This window comes from Thunnus maccoyii, chromosome 9, assembly GCF_910596095.1.
Source record: "Thunnus maccoyii chromosome 9, fThuMac1.1, whole genome shotgun sequence".
In the NCBI taxonomy this organism is placed as follows: Eukaryota; Metazoa; Chordata; class Actinopteri; order Scombriformes; family Scombridae; genus Thunnus; species Thunnus maccoyii.
This window is the reverse complement of record NC_056541.1, coordinates 32,361,679-32,380,536: the sequence shown is the minus strand read 5'-3', so window position 1 is coordinate 32,380,536 and position 18,858 is coordinate 32,361,679. Positions and strand designations below refer to the sequence as shown.

The following is an 18,858-nucleotide window of genomic DNA, read 5'->3' as shown; positions in this document are numbered from 1 at the left end:
GTTTATAAAATACAACACATTGTTTAAGATTAAACTAGTGGTCCCCCCCCCTCACAAAAAAGCCGTGTCTACTTGTGACAAAGGTGAGACATTTCCCTACTATCACATCCAATGTTTCACAAACAAGCAAAGGTCCAAACAAATAAATACAAATTGTTGTAGAACTTTTCTTTTTTCTTTTGTTTTTTCTTCTTTTGTACTCTTGTCTTATTTGAAGGGGCCCGACCCCTAGGTTGGGAACCACTGGACTAAAATACCTTGCTGTGGATAAAGTAGTTAAAACTAACTCCACCTCAACCAGTTTCAACAATAAATTGCTTTTTACACATTGATGTATCAATAATAACAATCTAATAATGTCATATATAAGAGTATAACAATCACCCTAACCCATTGTTGGAGAATGATTACCTTACATTCAGCTGAAAATAGTAAATGATGTAAATACGTCTTCCACCACTGATTGTATGCAATAAGTTACTTTAGATACAGAAATGGTTTATGTGCTTCTGTTGATGGATGGCTGATATTTACAGTATGTGTAATAATATATTGTATGTATGAAATGTTGAAAAGTTGTCCAAAAAGCAGACACTGCTGCTTTTTAAAATGTGATTACCACTTTGTAAATTCGCTTATAAGGATAGTCTGTCGTAGTAGAAATTTGAAGAAAACTAAAAATACAAAGAGCTGCGTCTATCAGAGCCAGTATCTAAAGCTGAGAATCATGAAGCTTCCTCGACTGTCCAGTGAAATAATGCCACTCACTGATCAAACCACAGCACTGCAACCAACTGAACTGTCTGATTCACTTTACTTTATTTAATTGTAGACGTTAGAAATCTCCTTCTGTGTTAGAAACATTGAAAGATAAATTGTCTCCTTCTAAAATATCAACATTTAAAGTAAAAAGAAAATTACAGGTGCCCGATTCCTTAGAAAGTGTCCCCTCACACACATTTTTTGGTATATATTTTATTAGTTTGCTTTTCTTTATTTGTCCCTGAATTACTGGATTTTCTTTCTATTTCTATCAGGAAAATGTTTGCAGTTGAATCCATAAAGTAGTTAACTAACAATGTGTTATTTGATGGCTATTTAAACGTTTGCGTTCAGTAAATAAAAATTCACTCTAAATTCTAAAAGGGTCCACCAGTTTCAGGGAAGAGAATGGTATATTGCTTTGTGCTATGATATAATGTAACTTACACACAATGTATGTGTGTGTGTGTGTGTATATATATATATATATATATATATAATTTTTACATTACGGGGTCTACACTGCCAAATGAATGCAAATATAAAACCACATTTATGATTAATTTTTTTAATCAAAATGTTTGGGGAAATTATTAAAAAAAAACCTTAATGTTTTATTTAGGATAGACTATTGTATACAATCACTACCAAGTAAACAGTGAATCTCCTTTATTGGCCAAGTATGTTTACACATTTGACTCTGGTTTAGTGGCTCTCTATGTACTTACACAGAATAACAACACAACAATATTCAGAAATATACACAACGAATGACTATATACATGTGATACCGTTTCTGTGAACTGTAAACAGGATACCAATCAAGCAAAGGAGTGAGGAGCGCAAGGAGTGATGAGATAAATATTAAATGGTAAAAAAAAACCCAACACGTTATTTTATATGCTTTGTACATTATATACAACCTGTTCAGATATACAGTAGTGAGTGAAATGTATTGCATTGCAACACTGAGTCACATTTACAGTCACGCATTTTTAGCTTAATATGTTGTTAATTGTCTTCGTTTGTCTGTGAATTTGAACATCTTTTCCATGAAAAAAAGATTTTCTCCAAAGAGTCACCAGCGGCCGGCAAGAGAATTCACTCATATTTACTTCCGGTTTCGCTTTACTCCACTACTACTTTAAACTGCGAGGATTACCTGTAGTGTTTGATATGGTTTTACTCATGTAAACGCCTCAAACTGGTATAAGAAGGTACTTTGACCGGTGTTATCCTGCTTGTAGACAGGTTAGCGGTCTACAAACGTGTTTCCGACCCCAGAAGGACAGCGCGTCACGTGGTTGTGAGGGTGTGGCGGAAGTGGAGAGAGCGGTCTTCCGGTCCCCTCGTCCCTCGGATACAGCTCACACAGCTCACACAGCTACACCGACTAGAGCTGGTAGGATGAAACTCTGCTGCTCCAAACTTTCTACTTCGGCCTCGTTTTACCTTTGACTTGTTTGTGACCTGTTTGCGTGCTGCGTCGCTCTCATGTGACTCCCTGCTGGTCTGCCGGGAACAGAGCTGCGCTTTCTTCTGCTTTTCTTCCATCTTTAAAGCTCGTTGTCAGGCGTTGTGATAACTTTTGTTTAAGTGAACCAGTTACTGTCTTGCACCGTGTGTTGTGTTTGGTAGTGAAAGGCTTCCTCGCAGAGTTATTTACTTTAAGCGAAGTGCTCGTCTGCTTTGAGTTGATGTCCGAAATAGTAAAGTTAACCATGTTTAAACTCCTCAGGTGCTGCTGGCTTCAACAATAAGTCCCCCAGGAGAGCCATGGACCTAAGTGGAGCCAGTGAGGGGCCTGGACCAGGCAGAAGACCCTCCAGTCCCTCCCCAGGGGCCAAGGGCCAAGCAGCACAGAGCGGGCAAAAGCCTAAAGTAAAGATAACTCCCTTCCACAGCTCACCCATAGCCAGCAGTGATGGAGCTGTGCGCAGCAAGCGACTGGGGCCAGCTTATGGAAAACCACTGGCAGCTCCTGGCAGCCTGTTTCCAGGCACATCTGGACGTCTGCCTGCTCCACCTGTCAGGGATAGAGTCTCTGCTGCTGCTGCTGCTGCTGCTGCTGCTGGGAGGCCGGCGACCCAGACTCCCAGTTCAGGCTCTGTTCAGGCCACATCAGTAGAAAAAGCACACACAAGTCCTGCTGTTGTCAAGGTAAACAGTTATGCTGGCGGGGTTTTGAAGGTTGAATAAGAATGAATTCACCTGCTGACCAGTAACTTGTGATCATATGAACTCAGACTGATGTGAGGATAAAGTTGATGTGTTTTTTGAGATATAACTTGTGCTTTAACAATCCAAGAGGAACTATATACGTCTAACACGCTGAATAGAAACATAAATCGGTCTTAAATTTCAGTTGAAAGTTAGTACAGTCAAGCTCTATTAACCCAGCATACATTCAAGAGATTTAAAATACAGCTGGAATGTTGTAGAAACCGTAAATAGAGGGTGGGCTTCTTGGCTCTGTGTATATGATATTTTGCCATTATGAGAATTCTGTAAATCAACAGATTTTCCTGTTTCTCTTTCCTCACCAGTCCATACATTACAGCTACATGTGATGTGAGTAGAACAGATATATTCTGGTAAAATCACTCTTCCAGTTGTTTCCAGTATAATTGGGAGTGACCCTACTGGTTTTTCTTTGACTGGTAGGGCTGCTGCATTCTTAAAAAGTCTTAAAGTTAATTTGATGAACACTGCAGAAACCCAGTTGTAGTTTAATAAATGCAGCAGCAGCAGCATACGAGATAATGTGGTGTTTTCACTGTTGTAAAATCCATTAGCTGACATATTATGCAGACTTGACTTTTTGCATATCAAATACTGTGATGTTTACCTGATCATTTTATTCTGGTCGGATAGATTGTTGGCCCCACAATCACTTAACCCTATATATTATTATAACATATTAATATACTGCACATAGGAATTTAAATGAGATAAGTGGGTTGTTATGCCTTCTCCTTTTCTTGTTTTGATAAATGACAAATTAAATATGTTGCCCTCTTTTTCCCTCCCAAAGCCTGCTGGCAGGAAGTCAGCGAAGTCGAGTCTGACGGACACACCGAAGTCTGCACCACCTGCTCACACGGAGCTCCATCACAGCCAGAAAGGCAAAGAGAAAGAAAGGAGAGCTGACTCCACCTCCACCAAACCTCAGTCAGGTTAGTCTGTCCTTTCTTTTGCAAACTTTGAATAAAGCTGTAGTTATCCCTGAGAGAGAATAGGACACGTAGCTTTGTGTCGTAACAAACTACTACTACTAACGACTGCAGCTGCTACATGAAAACGGACAGAATATCTTTGTTGACAAAATTTAGGTTTAAATTACTCACATTATTAACAAGCGGGCTTTGATGTAACAAAGTAGTCTTTAAGGTTTCTTTTACTGACCTACGTCTTGTGTGTGTCTTTGTGTTGTGCTTTTTCCTAGCTGTGAAGAGGAAGAAGAGGAAGATGGGGATGTACAACCTGGTTCCTAAAAAGAAGGCCAAGGCACTTAAACAGCAGGAGAAGGCATGTCCATTTATTTATTAACTCCTCTATCAATCAATTTTACTTGCCCTGGGGAGCACGACCCTAGCCTGAGAAAACAGCTGTAGAGGCAGGGAAGGTCTAATGATGTTATTGAGTTGCATTATGGGAAATGTAGGATCCAGTGCTTTTGACAAACCTAACAAAATCTGGTGATTTAAAATTCAGGATGTCTCAGCTACCTCGATTTTGGACATTCCTTTAAAAAAATCAGTCTCTTGCAAGTCCCCTGACTTTATGATAGTGCAGAACTAAATCACTGGAGTAACCCTTCAAAGACTGCCTCCTGATAGGAGTTACATAAATAAATCCGCTCACTCAACACGCGTTCACTTGTCTTTATCTATCAGAAAGAGGATCCGGGCAGCAGTGTGGAGAAGAAACAAGTCGCAGCAGATGAGAAACCAGCGACTCTACCAGAGACTCTGGAGGCGAGAGAACCATCAGCTGTCAGAAATGAACCACAGATGGAAGGAGAAGGCAGCCATGTTGAATACACAGAGCTGGCTCTGGACTGTCTGGACCTGAAAGCTCAGGAGGAGCTGCTTTCACCTCCCCTGTCAGGTGATCACAGCATCTCTCTGACTGATCGGTATCATAGGATTTATCTAAGATCACCAAAATCCAGCATATCCCCTTTTCTTTTACAGAGTAGATTTTAAAGGACATGTGTTTTGTGGGGCTGATGTGTAGTGGAATAACTGGATGTGTGTGTGTGTGTGTGTGTGTGTGCAGGTTTAGCAGCGGATGCTGAGGTGACAGAAACAGACCTGGCTGAGGAGTTACCACTGTGCTGCTGCCGGATGGAGACTCCTCACAGCGGAGGCAGCCTGTCCACGTTGGATCAGACCTGCATGGCCATGGAGAGCACAGACGGAACGGTAAAGATCATCTGAATCTTCTTGATTAATCGATCGGTCTGTGAAATTGTTAAAAACATGTTGTTTACCATTTCCTAGAGCCCACGGTGATGTCTTCAGTTTGTCCAGAATCTACAAATATTCAATCCTCACATTCGTTGTACATCGTCATAGTTTAGAGAAACACTGATGTGACACCTTGATATCTGCATGTTATTAAAAATCTGAATCTCATCCACATACCAGAGACTTGTGTCACTAGTGATATGTGTCAGTAGAGTGATCTCTGTTTACATGAGTAGTGTTGGGGGGTTTGATAGCATTTTATTGAATCTGTTTTTCTCTCCACAGCTGAATCGTTGTCAGAGGCGAGTGATGAAGCAGGAAATGATGCGACCCTCCAACACAGTCCACCTGCTGGTTCTGTGTGAGGATCACAGGGCCGGCATGGTCAAGCACCAGTGCTGCCCCGGCTGCGGGCTCTTCTGCAGGGAGGTGAGGGGAAACAAAGCACACTGATATTCTAGACACGTGGAGATCCATCATCTTATTTGCCTCTGTCTCCCGCCCCTTCTGCCACCTCCCTCTTTCTCTTCCCTTCTCCCCAACCGACATTTAAATACTTAGAATATTTAGATACTAATCCAGTGCTTTTCTGGTCCGTCCCTCAGGGCACCTTCATGGAGTGTCGGCCATACGGCAGCATCTCCCACCGCTTTCACAGAGATTGCGCCTCCATCTTGAAAGATCGCAGGTTTTGCCCCCACTGTGGAGAGGATGCCAGCGGGGCAAAGGAGGTCACGGTGCCGAAGCCTGACCCATCGCCCTCCGTCCCCAGATCGAACCCTGGGCCGTCACTTCCAGCTGTGCCTCCTGTAGCTGCCCTGCCGTCGGTACCCGCCACGCCTGCTGTTCCACAGATACTCAGGGCGAAGAAGACCAGCGAGCCACAGAGGAGCAGAGACCAGAGCCCGAGCAGGTAACGCAGGAAAGATGCCGTGTTAATGTCATCACAGCTCACTGTTAAAGGATAATTCTAGTTTATTAACTCTGGTCAATTTGTCCAGGTTGAAGGGCGAGGCTGTGAGTACTGACAGACTGCCTAAAGAGTCACTGGAGAGCATCCTGATGGCACTGGATGATGAGAAGTAAGGTTAAGTTTTCAAAGAAGTGCTGCACGGGAGCACAGTTTGCACTTTAATAGAAATAAATTGATTGAGACCTGTGTTCTTTTTAGCCTGAAACCAAAGAAAGTGAAGTACCCCACCAGGCAGCTGTACATCTCTGCAAAACAAGGAGAGCTCCAGAAGGTCATTCATCTCCTAGGTAACTCAAATATGTCTTTTGGCACAGAGCATCTTCAACCATGACTCAGTAGATTTTTGTCTTTAGCATGTGTTATCACAACAGCAGACTAAACTTTGTACATTGCAGTCGATGGGAAGGACCCCAACTTTTTAATGGAGGGCCAAAACAAACGCACCCCTCTCCACGCAGCAGCTGCTGAGGGTCACCAGGAGATCTGCCACATGCTGGTCCAGGTGAGGAGACTGTCACTCTGCTCCTGTCAGTTCCACAGATCCAGTAGAAGGAGCAGACACCAGTTGTAAGATGCTGCTTTAATGTTTTGTGCATGGTAAGCATATGATTACAAAGGTACCATGCAAGCGTAAAGATCATTAATACATAAGTAACTAAATCTTAATTGAAGAAAAGTCTCTCTGATTTTATGGCATTTTCATGTGGTGAAGACTTCCCTCAAAATATATCTTTTTATGAATGTAAGTCTAATATAACAGATTGGATATGCTCCTCAGATCAGAGATAGTGTTTCATTTTAACACTAACAGTCTGTCTCACTGACCACACAGAAGCGCTGATGATGTCACCAAAGAGATACCCATCAGTCCATGTGACTTGATATTGAACGGTAGCGTGCAGAATGATGTCATGCTTTGTGTATATATGTGTGTGTGTGTGTGTGTACGCGTAGGCTGGAGCCAACCTGGACATGTCTGATGAGGAGCAGAGAACACCTCTGATGGCAGCGTGTGAGAACAACCATCTGGAAACAGTGAAGTACCTGCTGAGAGCCGGAGCAGCCGTCAGCCACAAGGTGGGTTATAACACACTGATCAGACAGACCTGGCGCTTTTAGCAGCCTGGCGCTTTTTTGTCATTGTTTTCATTGAGAGTGAAGCCTATTGTTGGATTGCTGAGTGGTTGTATGCACCCTGAACGCCTCGAGTTGAAAAAACGTAAACTCAGAGCAGAGAAGCGCTCAACATGCAACCTGTAAAAAGCGCTCTGTCTGATCGGGGCCTTAACTCGTCCTATCAGCCCGATGTGTGCTCATGTCAGATTCTGCCTCTTCATCCATCACTCTGTTCAATCCCTCTCTGTCAACTGCTGCCACTGCTCGGTTCTTTTCTACCATTCTTAAAGTCAGCACATTACTTTAACTTCCTGAAAAACATGTAGTCGGTGTTTGATTGATCATGTAGCAGCACACACACTAAACCTTTACATGCTCAGATAAGACAAACCTCTTTTATTAAGATATGTGACAGTTGAACAGGTGCAGGGACAGCACAACAACAGAAACACCACATTAATTACATCAATGAGGTTCCACTGAAAGACCAGACACCAGGTTGCCAAAACAGGTTGGTTTGTTTGTTTAGATCCTCATTAGTTACTGTATGGTAACAATAGCTGCTCTTCCTGTGATCCACATAAATATCACCGTATTTTGCCAAAAATGGAAGCATCGTGGTAATTTATCAAAATTGCACCACATTTAGTGGCAAAACTGTAGGACATACTGGCTGTACATACTAGATTTTTTAAAATTTACTGGTGAGCAAGAGGTTTTTCAAAATGACACTATAAAAAAATGTAAGATGTCGCTAGCATATAAAGTCCAAAAATGACTAATGAATGACATTGCGAGTGATCATGAGGTAGAACATCCTGCACTTCAGTCTGCAGACGCTTTTATCCAAAGCGACATACACATGAGAGTTAATACAACACAAGATCCTGAACTTTGATGGCAGAAGCAGAGAGTACAGAGAGCCCACAGAGGCAGGAGGAGCAACTGATTATGAAAAGTACAACATTTTAATTAAACTCTCCATCTCTAAGCCTAAACGAGGCTCTGGAGGGTTGGAGAGGATTTGGTACAGAACATTTCTGAACTGTTGGAATAATTTCTTCACAAAGTTTAACCCACATATTTTAACTCATGGAGGCCGGAAGCCAATGAAATGCTCTTTCTTTGCGACTTTAACAGTGGCGGCAGCAGTGCAGTGTTGTTCAATGTGAATCATGTTGTCATCCCAGGATATCATGGGTTTCACCTGTTTGCATCTGGCAGCTAAACTGGGACATTATGACGTCGTCCATCATCTGCTCTCCAAGGCATCCAAACACATCAACTGTCAGGTAAAAACACACACTCCTCATTTACTAACTGCTGCTAACGGTCATACAGTATCCATACATCTTCTTTAGCTGGGAGAAAATGTTTGGACTTCAGTGGTACATTTCTGCATAAGTAATAGAGCTTGTGTGTGTGTGTGTGCAGGATGATGGGGGATGGACCCCCATCACCTGGGCCATTGAGTACAAACACAAGGAGCTGGTCCACCTGCTGCTGACCAGAGGGGCCGACATTAACATCAGAGACAAGGTCAGTGCACACAACATACTGTTCACTTTTATAGCTTTAACACACACACACAGTAAAACTTTCATGCAGATTTCATGCAGCGTTTGAGCTCATCAAGGTCAACTCTCTGACAAGCCTGATCTCGTGAGATGCATAATATATTTTACGTCTATACTGAGTGAAATTAGTATAGTACAGCGGGGAGCTGTGGGTGCTGTGTCACCTTGAACAAGGAAAGGAGTAGATATCACTTTTTGTATTTGATCATTTAAATCGAAGGTATTAAAAGTTTATGACACCGAACGATATAGTTACAGTGAAGGGTGTGGCAGGCTGCATGTTTATTGACTTCATCAGAGTGTGATGTATCATGTGTTGTTGGGTTAAGTATGTATGTATGCTTCCAGGACAGTCGTCACTTGTCATAAGTTTATTGTAACTCAGACTGACCTCTGACCTCCTCCATGTCCAGGAACAGAACGTCTGCCTGCACTGGGCGGCTCTGTCGGGGTGTGATGACGTCGCCCAGGCTCTGCTGGAGGCCCGGTGTGACCTCGATGCCGTCAACATTCACGGAGACGCACCGCTTCACGTCGCTGCCAGAGAAAACCATCTGGAGTGTGTGATGTGAGTGTGATGTCTGGGTTACACAAACCTTTATTAAAGCCAGTTTGGTCCATTGTTGATAAAATGGATACAATGCCGTTTTATTTGTCAAGATAAGGTAAGATAAAGCAGAAGATGTACAGGTAAGAGTCCAGAGGGAAACCAAGATAATAAGAATAAAACACAGAGCTGCTGGCACTAGATATCTGCACTGGATCTCCAAGTGAGTGAATATATGTACATATATATATGTAGTCTATCAATAAATGTATTCTAAATGAACATATATAAATGAATACATTAATGAATGAGTATACGAGCCCATGTGCCAGAGTCTATGCAGGATTCAGTAGCAGACAGTGCAGGTCTTAAAGTTCTCAGGTGGTTGTGGAGCCTGATGGCTACTGGCACAAAGGACCAGCCAAGGCGCTTTGTGGTGTGCCGAGGAAGGCTGAGTCTGTGGCTGAACGTGCTCCTCGTCTTCGCTAGCTCATCAAAGAGAGGATGGGAGGGGTTCTCCAGCATAGCGTCCAGCTTCCTCCTCGTCTTCCCCTTCACAACCCTCCAGACTGTCCAGTTCAGCTCCAACTACGGAGCTAGCCTCCACTAGCTAGTTCAGTTGGTTGCCATCCCTGGTGTTGATGGTACCCCCCAACATACCACGGCAGAGAAGAAGACACTGACTACTACAGACTGATAAAACATCTGCAGCAGCTTATTGCGCATGTTGAAAGACTTGAGCCTCCTCAGGAAGAACAGCTTGCTCTGTCCCTTCCTGTACTGTAGAGGGCCTCAGTGTCGTCAGTCTAATCCAGTTTACTGTTCATGTGTACTCCTAAGAACTTGTAGATGTCCGCCATGTTCACCTCCTACCCTTGGATGGTGATGGGCGTTGGGGGTCTCTCCTTGCTCTGCCTGTGATGATTATGGAGGTGATTATTGTCACACTGCTTTACAAAGCTCTCCACCAGGGCCCTGTACTCCTCCTCGTTGTCATCAGTGATGCAGCTGACAACAGAGGAGTCATTGGAGAACTTCTGTAGGTGGAACGTACTCAAGTTGAAGCGGATCACATGTGCAAGGACAACTGGTTGTTTATAGGAAACATGTATTCCTATGCAGTATTTCCACCTTTCCTTCTCTGCTCTAACTTGTGGTTTAATCACCTTTATTATTTTATGTCTGGAGAGATGCTGAATCCTAAAAATGAAATGATTCTTCACATATGTGTACACTGTGAGATATCCACATACATTTGTGTCTGGAGCTGTTTTTCATGGTTTTGGCCCTTTAATTTTAATCAAAGCATACAGTGATAATTTATATATCAGTTGTTCTACCAACTCTGTGTTTCCTGCACATGTTCAGGTCTCCACATACTTTTGGTCATGTGATGTATCACCTACTGTCAGTTTGAGCCCAGAAATAGGCAGTGTATTGGTTTCACCTTTAATGCATCTATATTGATTGATCCCCACGTCACCGCTGTACTGTGTCGTCTTTTTAGATTTTACATTCTTCACAGTTTTTTGTATTGTATGACTTAACTTCCTTCACGTCCATCCACAGGTTGTTTCTGTCTCGTGGAGCTGACGTCAGTCAGAGGAACAGGGAGGGACAGACGGCTCTGGACTGCTGTGTCTATGGCTCAAAGGTTTGGACGGCCCTCAACGCCAACAAGAAGCTGACGGACGCCAGGAGAGGCAGGGACTGTCTCGGAGAGCGAGTGCTCAGCAGGTAGACGGCAATACTGCTGTGTGTGTGTGTGTGAACAATATTAATGTTTATTTTCTAATATTACATATATAGAAGTGTTATTTGTAATACATATTGCTGCTGTCTGCTCTCATCTCTGTTTTGGTGATTTTCAATTGCAATGTTCCTCTGTGGGTTGAGATGTTTCTGCCTCTCTTGCTTATGAAACTCTTTCAAAACTCATCGAAGAAACAAACAAACAAACAAATAAATAGAACATGATCATGCAAAAAGCAAGGCTGCTGCTAGGTTCCTGTAGTGTAATGTAGTATAATATGTTGTAAAAGATGGGTTAGGGTTCGAGAATTTGAGGAATTCTTTGGAGAAATCAGGGGTCACAAGGTCGCTTTACTGGAAGAAAAGCACAATCTGTCTCCAGCCATGTTAGACAGGTTTTACTGTTCTATATGATTGTCAGCAAACCAGCTGCATTAAAGTCCAGAATGTGAAAATTATACACACACACACACACACACACGTTTCCCAGTTTGCCGATGATATGGCTTACATGTCTGCAAACCAGTGAGTGTTTAAACATCCAGCAGACACAGAACTACATTAGCATTCATTTGGATTTTTGTGTGTGTGTCCACCTGGTAGGGTGCAGTGGGTTTAGAGTTTTATTTCTGCAAACAGCTGCCTGCTGTTGCTGGAAACAAGGTAAATTAGAGTGATGAGACTGAACCAAACAGGAAAGTCGTTGGCTGTTAAACCAAAACCATGAGACATTAACAGGCTTCATATCACTGAGTGGAACTGCAGATTTGTCACTATGAGCGACACCTTTCACATCACCCCTTATTAACACAATAATATTGATTAGTGCAGCTTGAAGTTCTAGTTATTTTATAGTTTTAGTGTCACTAACTCTTTTTCAAATGTCAACACATGACACTGTACTACCTGGATGAATATGAACACTCTGGCATGAGTTTGATATCTATCTCTGTTAGATGCACATCCCATCCTATATTCAAGATTTTATCTCCCAAAAAAGGTCATCATATGTATTATTTTCTTCATCTACCAGCCATTAATGCTGGCAATATTATTATGTCATTTGGAACATATTATGTATAAATATTGTCATGACTTTATTTTTATAAGTATCTATATGCATGTTTTTACTTTTTCTATACATATTTGAATCAGATTTTCTTAAAAACAGAATCTTCCCCTCTCTCTCTCTCTCTCTCTCTCTCTCTCTCTCTTAGGGACATTTCTCGGGGGTACGAGGCGATTCCAATCCCCTGTGTTAATGGTGTCGACAGCGAGCCATGCCCTGAAAATTTTAAATACATACCAGACAACTGTGTCACCTCCCCACTGAACATCGACAAGGACATCACTCACTTGCAGGTGAGACTCCAGCTCTCTGTATGTGTCACTGAGCATGTCACATTTCCACTTTACCCTGATGTCATATTATTTACATGAAGTTATATGATAGAAGCTGCAGAATGTCATGATTCCTGATTTATAACAGCTCACTGATTGTGTCATTCAGCACTGCAGCTGCACAGATGATTGTTCATCCAGTACCTGTATGTGTGGTCAGCTCAGTCTGCGTTGTTGGTATGACAGTGTAAGTCCACACACACACACACACACACACACACACACACACAGTCACAAAATGCATATTTCAATGTGTTTGATTTTGATGCAAACGATACATTCCATGATATTGTTTGAGGATTCTTTACATTTAAGTCACAAAAATTCAACTTTTCACTCATTTATGTCATTCTTTGTCTGGTTCTTATTACAGAAGAGTTTTTTTACTGAACAGATGATAAACTTTTACCTGTTTAATTTACTGTATATTTGTGCTTTTTCGAAAGTCAAAAAATCTATTTCCACCTTGAAATAAAAAATTGAACATTCATCTCTGACAGCGGTGGATAACTCACTTTGGAAAAGCTGTTTTTTATCCCTGATAGCAGTTTGTCACTCGGTGTGTGTGCAGGAGGGTCGACTGCCGCTGGACTTCTGTCAGCGGGAGCCTCCGGTGCTGTTCGAGTGTAACCACGCCTGCTCCTGCTGGAGGACCTGCAGGAACCGAGTAGTCCAGAACGGACTCAGGTGACTTGTGCCACTTTTTGAGATGAGCTAGTTTCTTTCTAGGCTAAATCCCCCCAAAATGTGCTGCTTTCACTACACAGGATGTGTAGATATTTTGTTAGGTTCACAGTGTATCAATGGGTTGTACATAATTTGATTAATTACAGTTTTGTTTAGGAATATGCTGCACTGAAGAACAAAATCAGCTAAGGCGGCTTCTGCATTGTTCAAGATTCAAGAGATTTATTTGTCACAAGCAAAATTTTACATGTTCAACAGCAGTCAAATAAAATTGCAACAACTGTGCAAAAACGTAAAGCTATATAGCAGCATGAAAATTTAGATTAAAAGAAACATAAAGCTACATACAGGGACGGAATATCAATATAATAATAGTAATAATAATGACAATAAAGTTGTATACAGCGAAAAATAACAACATATCACAGAATCTATATGTACATAAAAATAAGGTAAAAATAAAATAAGAAATAAGCAGCAAGTTATAAACAATCTGCAATGTGTAATTGGGTAAAAAGCAAAAGCAAGCAGTAAGGTTTCAAAGGTTGCTGAGGTACAAAAAGATGCAGAGTGAGAAATAGTTTCAGGATGTGTATAGTGTAGGTTGTAAGTGTTTATGGTCTGTTTGGCCTGGGGGAAGAAACTCCTTCTCAGCGTCTGAATCCAGAGGGCAGCCGCTGAAACAGTTTGTGGCTGGGGTGGTGAATGTTCTTAATTATTCTGGTTTGTCCTGGACCTGGATGCCTGGAGGCAGGACAGTGCTGTCCTGGTGATGCGCTCAGCACATCGGATCACTCTGTAAAGAGCTTTCCTATCCTGAGAGCTGCGTTTGCTGCAGTGATGCTTCCAGAGAGCACAGACCCTACTGTGGCAGTGTAGAAGGATTTCTGCAGCGCTATGGAGATCTTGAATTTCCTCAGCTGCCTGAGGTGATAGAAGCGCTGCCTTGCCTTCTTCACCAGGTTGGTGATGTGTGTAGACCACATCAGGTCCTCAGAGATGTAGCTGCTCACTTTCTCCACTGGGGTACTGTAGATCCTGAGTCAGGAAGCTCCAGATGCAGGAGCAGAGCGAGGAGCTCAACCTCAGGTCCCTGAGCTTGGTGACCAGTCTGAGGGGAACTATAATGTTCAACACCAAACTGTAATCAATGAACAGCAGGTGCTCATTATTCCCCTTTGCGATGTCCAGGTGGGAGAGGGTGGAGTGGAGTGTGTGGGAGATCATCACTGTAATACATTAAAATAAAAAAAAATAAATCTTTCTCTATTTTCATCTCTTATGCACAAAGAAAACTAAGTGAGTTACATAAACTATGAAATGCTGTGAAAGAGTCATTTTTAAGTCCCTTCCACTCTTTTTTTGGGCATTTTTGCAGTGGACAGTGTAAAGTGAAGACAGATTATTTTTCAAAGTAAAGTTGTTGTTTCTTTTTACATCTTAAAAAATGTCTTGAGGGGACCTTTAATCTGTTGAGGAGATTCTCGTCATGTCAGATCAGTCTATAAATAGTTTTATTGTGGTGAATGTCGTCATGAATAAACTCTACGTAAATCTTTGTCTGTGGCTCTCGTCAGCTGCTGGGTGAGATAATTGCCTTGTTGTTTGTTTCAGAGCCCGGCTGCAGCTCTTCAGAACACAGAAGATGGGTTGGGGAGTGAGGGCCATGCAGGATATCCCTCAAGGAACATTCATTTGCGAGTGAGGACAGGCTCTCATAAGAGAAATGACTGAATTCAGTGTTTCACAGCATGAAATATTGAAGAGAAGCTGTGCTCTGAGCTCTCTCTCCCCTCTAATGCCTCCACAGGTATGTTGGGGAGATCATCACCGACGCAGAGGCTGACAAAAGAGAGAATGACTCTTTCCTCTTCACACTCGACAATAAGGTGATCCAATCTATTTACATTCATTTTGAAGTGCCCCATGAAATGAAAAATACATTTCCACAGTTTTATTCCTGTGTTAATTGTTCATTTATCAAAATCTTTTCTCTTCCTGTAAAATGGTTCCAAATGTTTGATGACTCATCCTGAACTCAGGGATGTTTACAAAAGTTCATCCAATCAAATGTGACTTTGGGCCAGTACTTTACCGTTTGTGGGTCGTAGTAGCTGACAGAGAAATATGGAGAGAGATGGGAAGAGATGTGTGTTTGGAGATCAGTGGGCAAAAACTTTGTTTCATTTCTAGAACAGTGTAGCTGCTGAGGTCTAATTCATTCATCTCTCGCTCGTCCTCCTCCTGCTCTAACAATAGGTTAGTGTGGTCCTCTGTAGCTACGTTCCTCTCTGCAGCTCGGTATCACCTTATTCTAAGCCCCGCCCACTTTTTTTTAGCAGTCCAATCAAATACAAAGGATTTGATTTAAATCCCTCTTGTTTCTGTACACTGCTCAAATATTGTGTTTCACTGGGAAATACGTCACAATACAAAAGATAAAGATGCTTTAACTTGGTTTCATGGGTCCTCCGTGGCGGTGGTGACACGACACCGTTGCCTCTCTGTGGGGTGAGAGATGATGTGATGTTGGAGAGTCCAGCTTTCTGCAGAGACGCTGCTCAGTCACTACTGCTTTGGAGATGGTTTCACTGTCACTTTATTTTTTTAAATTTTCCCATGGATTTTACACCTGGCTCTGTACAGTATTAGTAATAAGCTTTAGTGTCAGTGCCATAGACCTGTGACATTGCAAAAACTCCCATTCATAGTGATTCAGTGCATTTCTTTTTGGTCAAGAGGTGGTGCTGCAGAGTTGCTCATCCACACACTGCACAGAGCCTGATAGACTGTCCTCTTGTTGCAGCATTCTTCATACTTTTTATGAATTTTATTTATCTTCAATGATGAAACCTTTAAATTGGGAGTAGGGTGGACTAGATATTATGGTAATTATTCTGTAAACAGATCTCAGGTAAAAAAAGAAAGATGCTCCCAGATGAATCAGATTCATAGAGCTTTTTCATGTAGAGACTTTGACTGATCATAGAAGGAAAAGCACAGGTTCTAGTAATTACTGTAACACAATGCAGCATTTGATCATGTTATTTCTTACCTGTGTTTGACAAGACGTCTGTTGTGATAAAAGGTCTATTTGTTCCCCTGGATGTTGACTGTTTTGGAAACAAATGAGGAATAGAACCAGGACAGGTCTAGTCCAGCTAGAATATAACCCTGTACACCTGATGGATGAAATCTGTGTCAATAAGTACACTCCTTCTAACTCATTCAAATCTGAACACACATCATGCTAGATTCAGTGTGACTTACACTTTCTGTAGCAATAAATATCTATAACTCCTTAACTTTGAAGTCAGTTAAAAGAGGATGCTCCTCACAACTGCAGATATTGTCTTTATAATCATCAGGTTTAGAGTTTTCTGCAGTGTCACAGTGATCCAGTGATAGTCACAGTGCAAACAGGACGTACTAATATTTCACTCAGCAGGACTTCTCATGGTGACAATTTGCCAGAGTGTAAACTAAATGTAGGCTAAAGAAACGGGACTCAGGCGTAGCCCAAAGCTAACTCACACTGAGTCCATGGTAATGTTACTTCCTGCCTTTATTTCCCAAAGCATTGTGGGAACTGTAGTTCCAAAACTTAAAATGTGAAGATTATCCCCAATAAAAGACAAACAATAACAATGAGAGTCATAATGGGAGTTTTTTTTTTTACACTACTAAGGATCCAAATCCAAATAAAGTGGTTTATATAATCTGAATAAATCGTTGGCGTGTTTACAGACGGTCTGATGGTCTCGCTGCTTGTGCTTTTTGCTCCGTTGGACTGAGATTAACTCAATGAATGCAATGTTAGCATAAGTCTCCAGTCACCAGGAAATCACATCATTATGACCACTTGTGTTATCATCTTGTGCAGGTGGGTGACATACACTGCATTGATGCAAGACTCTTTGGCAACATCGGCCGCTTCATCAACCATCTGTGTGAACCCAACCTGCTGGCTGTGAGGGTGTTCACCATGCACCAGGATCTACGCTTCCCCCGGATAGCCTTCTTCTCCAGTAGGCCCATCAAAGCTGGAGACCAGATAGGGTGAGTGGTGCAAAAACCAACCTCAGCTCTGTCCTGTTCAGTAGAGACCTTTACAATAAAATGGTAGAGTAAAGCTAATATCTCAGACTGATGCATTGATGTCTTCTCCTCGCCAGGTTGGACTACGGCGATCACTACTGGAGGGTGAAGAGCAAGTACTTCAGCTGCCAGTGTGGTTCACTGAAGTGTCGCTACTTGTCTCCCAGCAGATAGATAACTCAATGATGACCACACTAGAGTGTATCTCCCTCTTTCTGTCTGGACACACACCACTCTGTCCTTTACCACCAATGTCAGAAACGCTAACTTCTGAAGCAGATTACAGATGTGAGCAAGGCTTTGATTTTTGGTCTGTGTTGATATTCCAGTCCCAAATTTCAAGCAACAAATACAAGATAAACACTGTTAAAATCTGCCACCTAAAGGCACGAGATCTAACTTATTTATACAGCTACAGTGGTAAGGTTACTTTGCTATATGAAGAACACTGCAGCTTGCCACCAGCCAGAAACACTGTATGTGAGAGTGGGTTTAACCCCTTTTTAAAAGAATCAGGTTAATCAAGTTAAAAAATCTTAACAGATGATTTTAACATTGGTGGACTCTTCTTTTAATACTGAAATGTATCATGTTTTTGGATTAATGAAGTGAAGTCATGTTTTTGATAGTGTGATTTCTTCTATGAATGTCCTTTTTACTACATGTATAATTAGCAATTAAACACATTTTTAAAGCATCTTTTGTTTTATTGATGAATTTGAGTTGACAAGAGGAAGAAGTAAGGACCACTGACCAAACCAGGGAAAATAGCTTCATACCAGAATTACACAAGTATTTGGACAGGATCCCTCATTTTTCTGAGAACTGCTGCTCAAGGATCCTAAACTGTGTCTGGACCTCAGTATGAAACAGCAGACTACTGGGCTAGACTGCTGCCAGAGTGTTAGGCAAAGACAAATGCAGATCGTTATGTCTGCACCACTCCTCTGAACATTACAGTGATGGCACACAAACACAAACTGAATCTATTAATTCATGTTTTTAGTTGCATTAATCAGCCATTGATGCATGAAATGCAAAAGAATGTCAGAAAAGCCTACTTTTAAATTTTAATCATTTTCTACAATTGCAGTTGTGAATTGTAAGTACTTTTTTACAGTTTATATTATCAATATTTTCTCAAATGTTGAACATACAAGATACAGTTTGGATATAGATGTCTTCCACATTTCATTTTGAATTAATTCACAGATTCACTTAAACTCAAACAGTCAGTCATCTAATCTTCATCTTAATGCAATACAGAGGTATGAAACTCTTTGTAGGACTCAGAATTTAAACTAATTTAAAATGTCATTAAAATCCCACAAAGCATTGAAAAGAAAATAATATCATTTTTTTATCACATTTAATACTGTCAATTTCTTTTAAATTATTTATGTGAACTTGATCAGCCCGGGCGATACTGTTCTTCACACATTCATTTCCATCCTTATTTGCTGCCATTTGTTT

At 41.5% G+C, this 18,858-nt stretch overlaps 1 protein-coding gene across 1 annotated transcript; it reads left to right on the top strand.

Moving 5' to 3' along the window:
• Window positions 1-1,962: 1,962 nt before the first annotated feature.
• On the top strand, window positions 1,963-18,082 carry ehmt1a (euchromatic histone-lysine N-methyltransferase 1a). Its single transcript, XM_042421969.1, has 23 exons — window positions 1,963-2,164; window positions 2,501-2,922; window positions 3,797-3,938; window positions 4,208-4,290; window positions 4,659-4,872; window positions 5,044-5,189; window positions 5,520-5,663; window positions 5,840-6,147; window positions 6,236-6,316; window positions 6,406-6,494; window positions 6,603-6,709; window positions 7,162-7,284; window positions 8,514-8,615; window positions 8,758-8,862; window positions 9,314-9,468; window positions 11,017-11,184; window positions 12,417-12,561; window positions 12,710-12,787; window positions 13,172-13,287; window positions 14,902-14,988; window positions 15,098-15,176; window positions 17,171-17,346; window positions 17,463-18,082. Exons 2-23 carry the CDS (start codon window positions 2,539-2,541, stop codon window positions 17,557-17,559), a joined length of 3,129 nt encoding a protein of 1,042 aa, XP_042277903.1. The 5' UTR covers window positions 1,963-2,164; window positions 2,501-2,538; the 3' UTR covers window positions 17,560-18,082.
• Window positions 18,083-18,858: the final 776 nt, after the last annotated feature.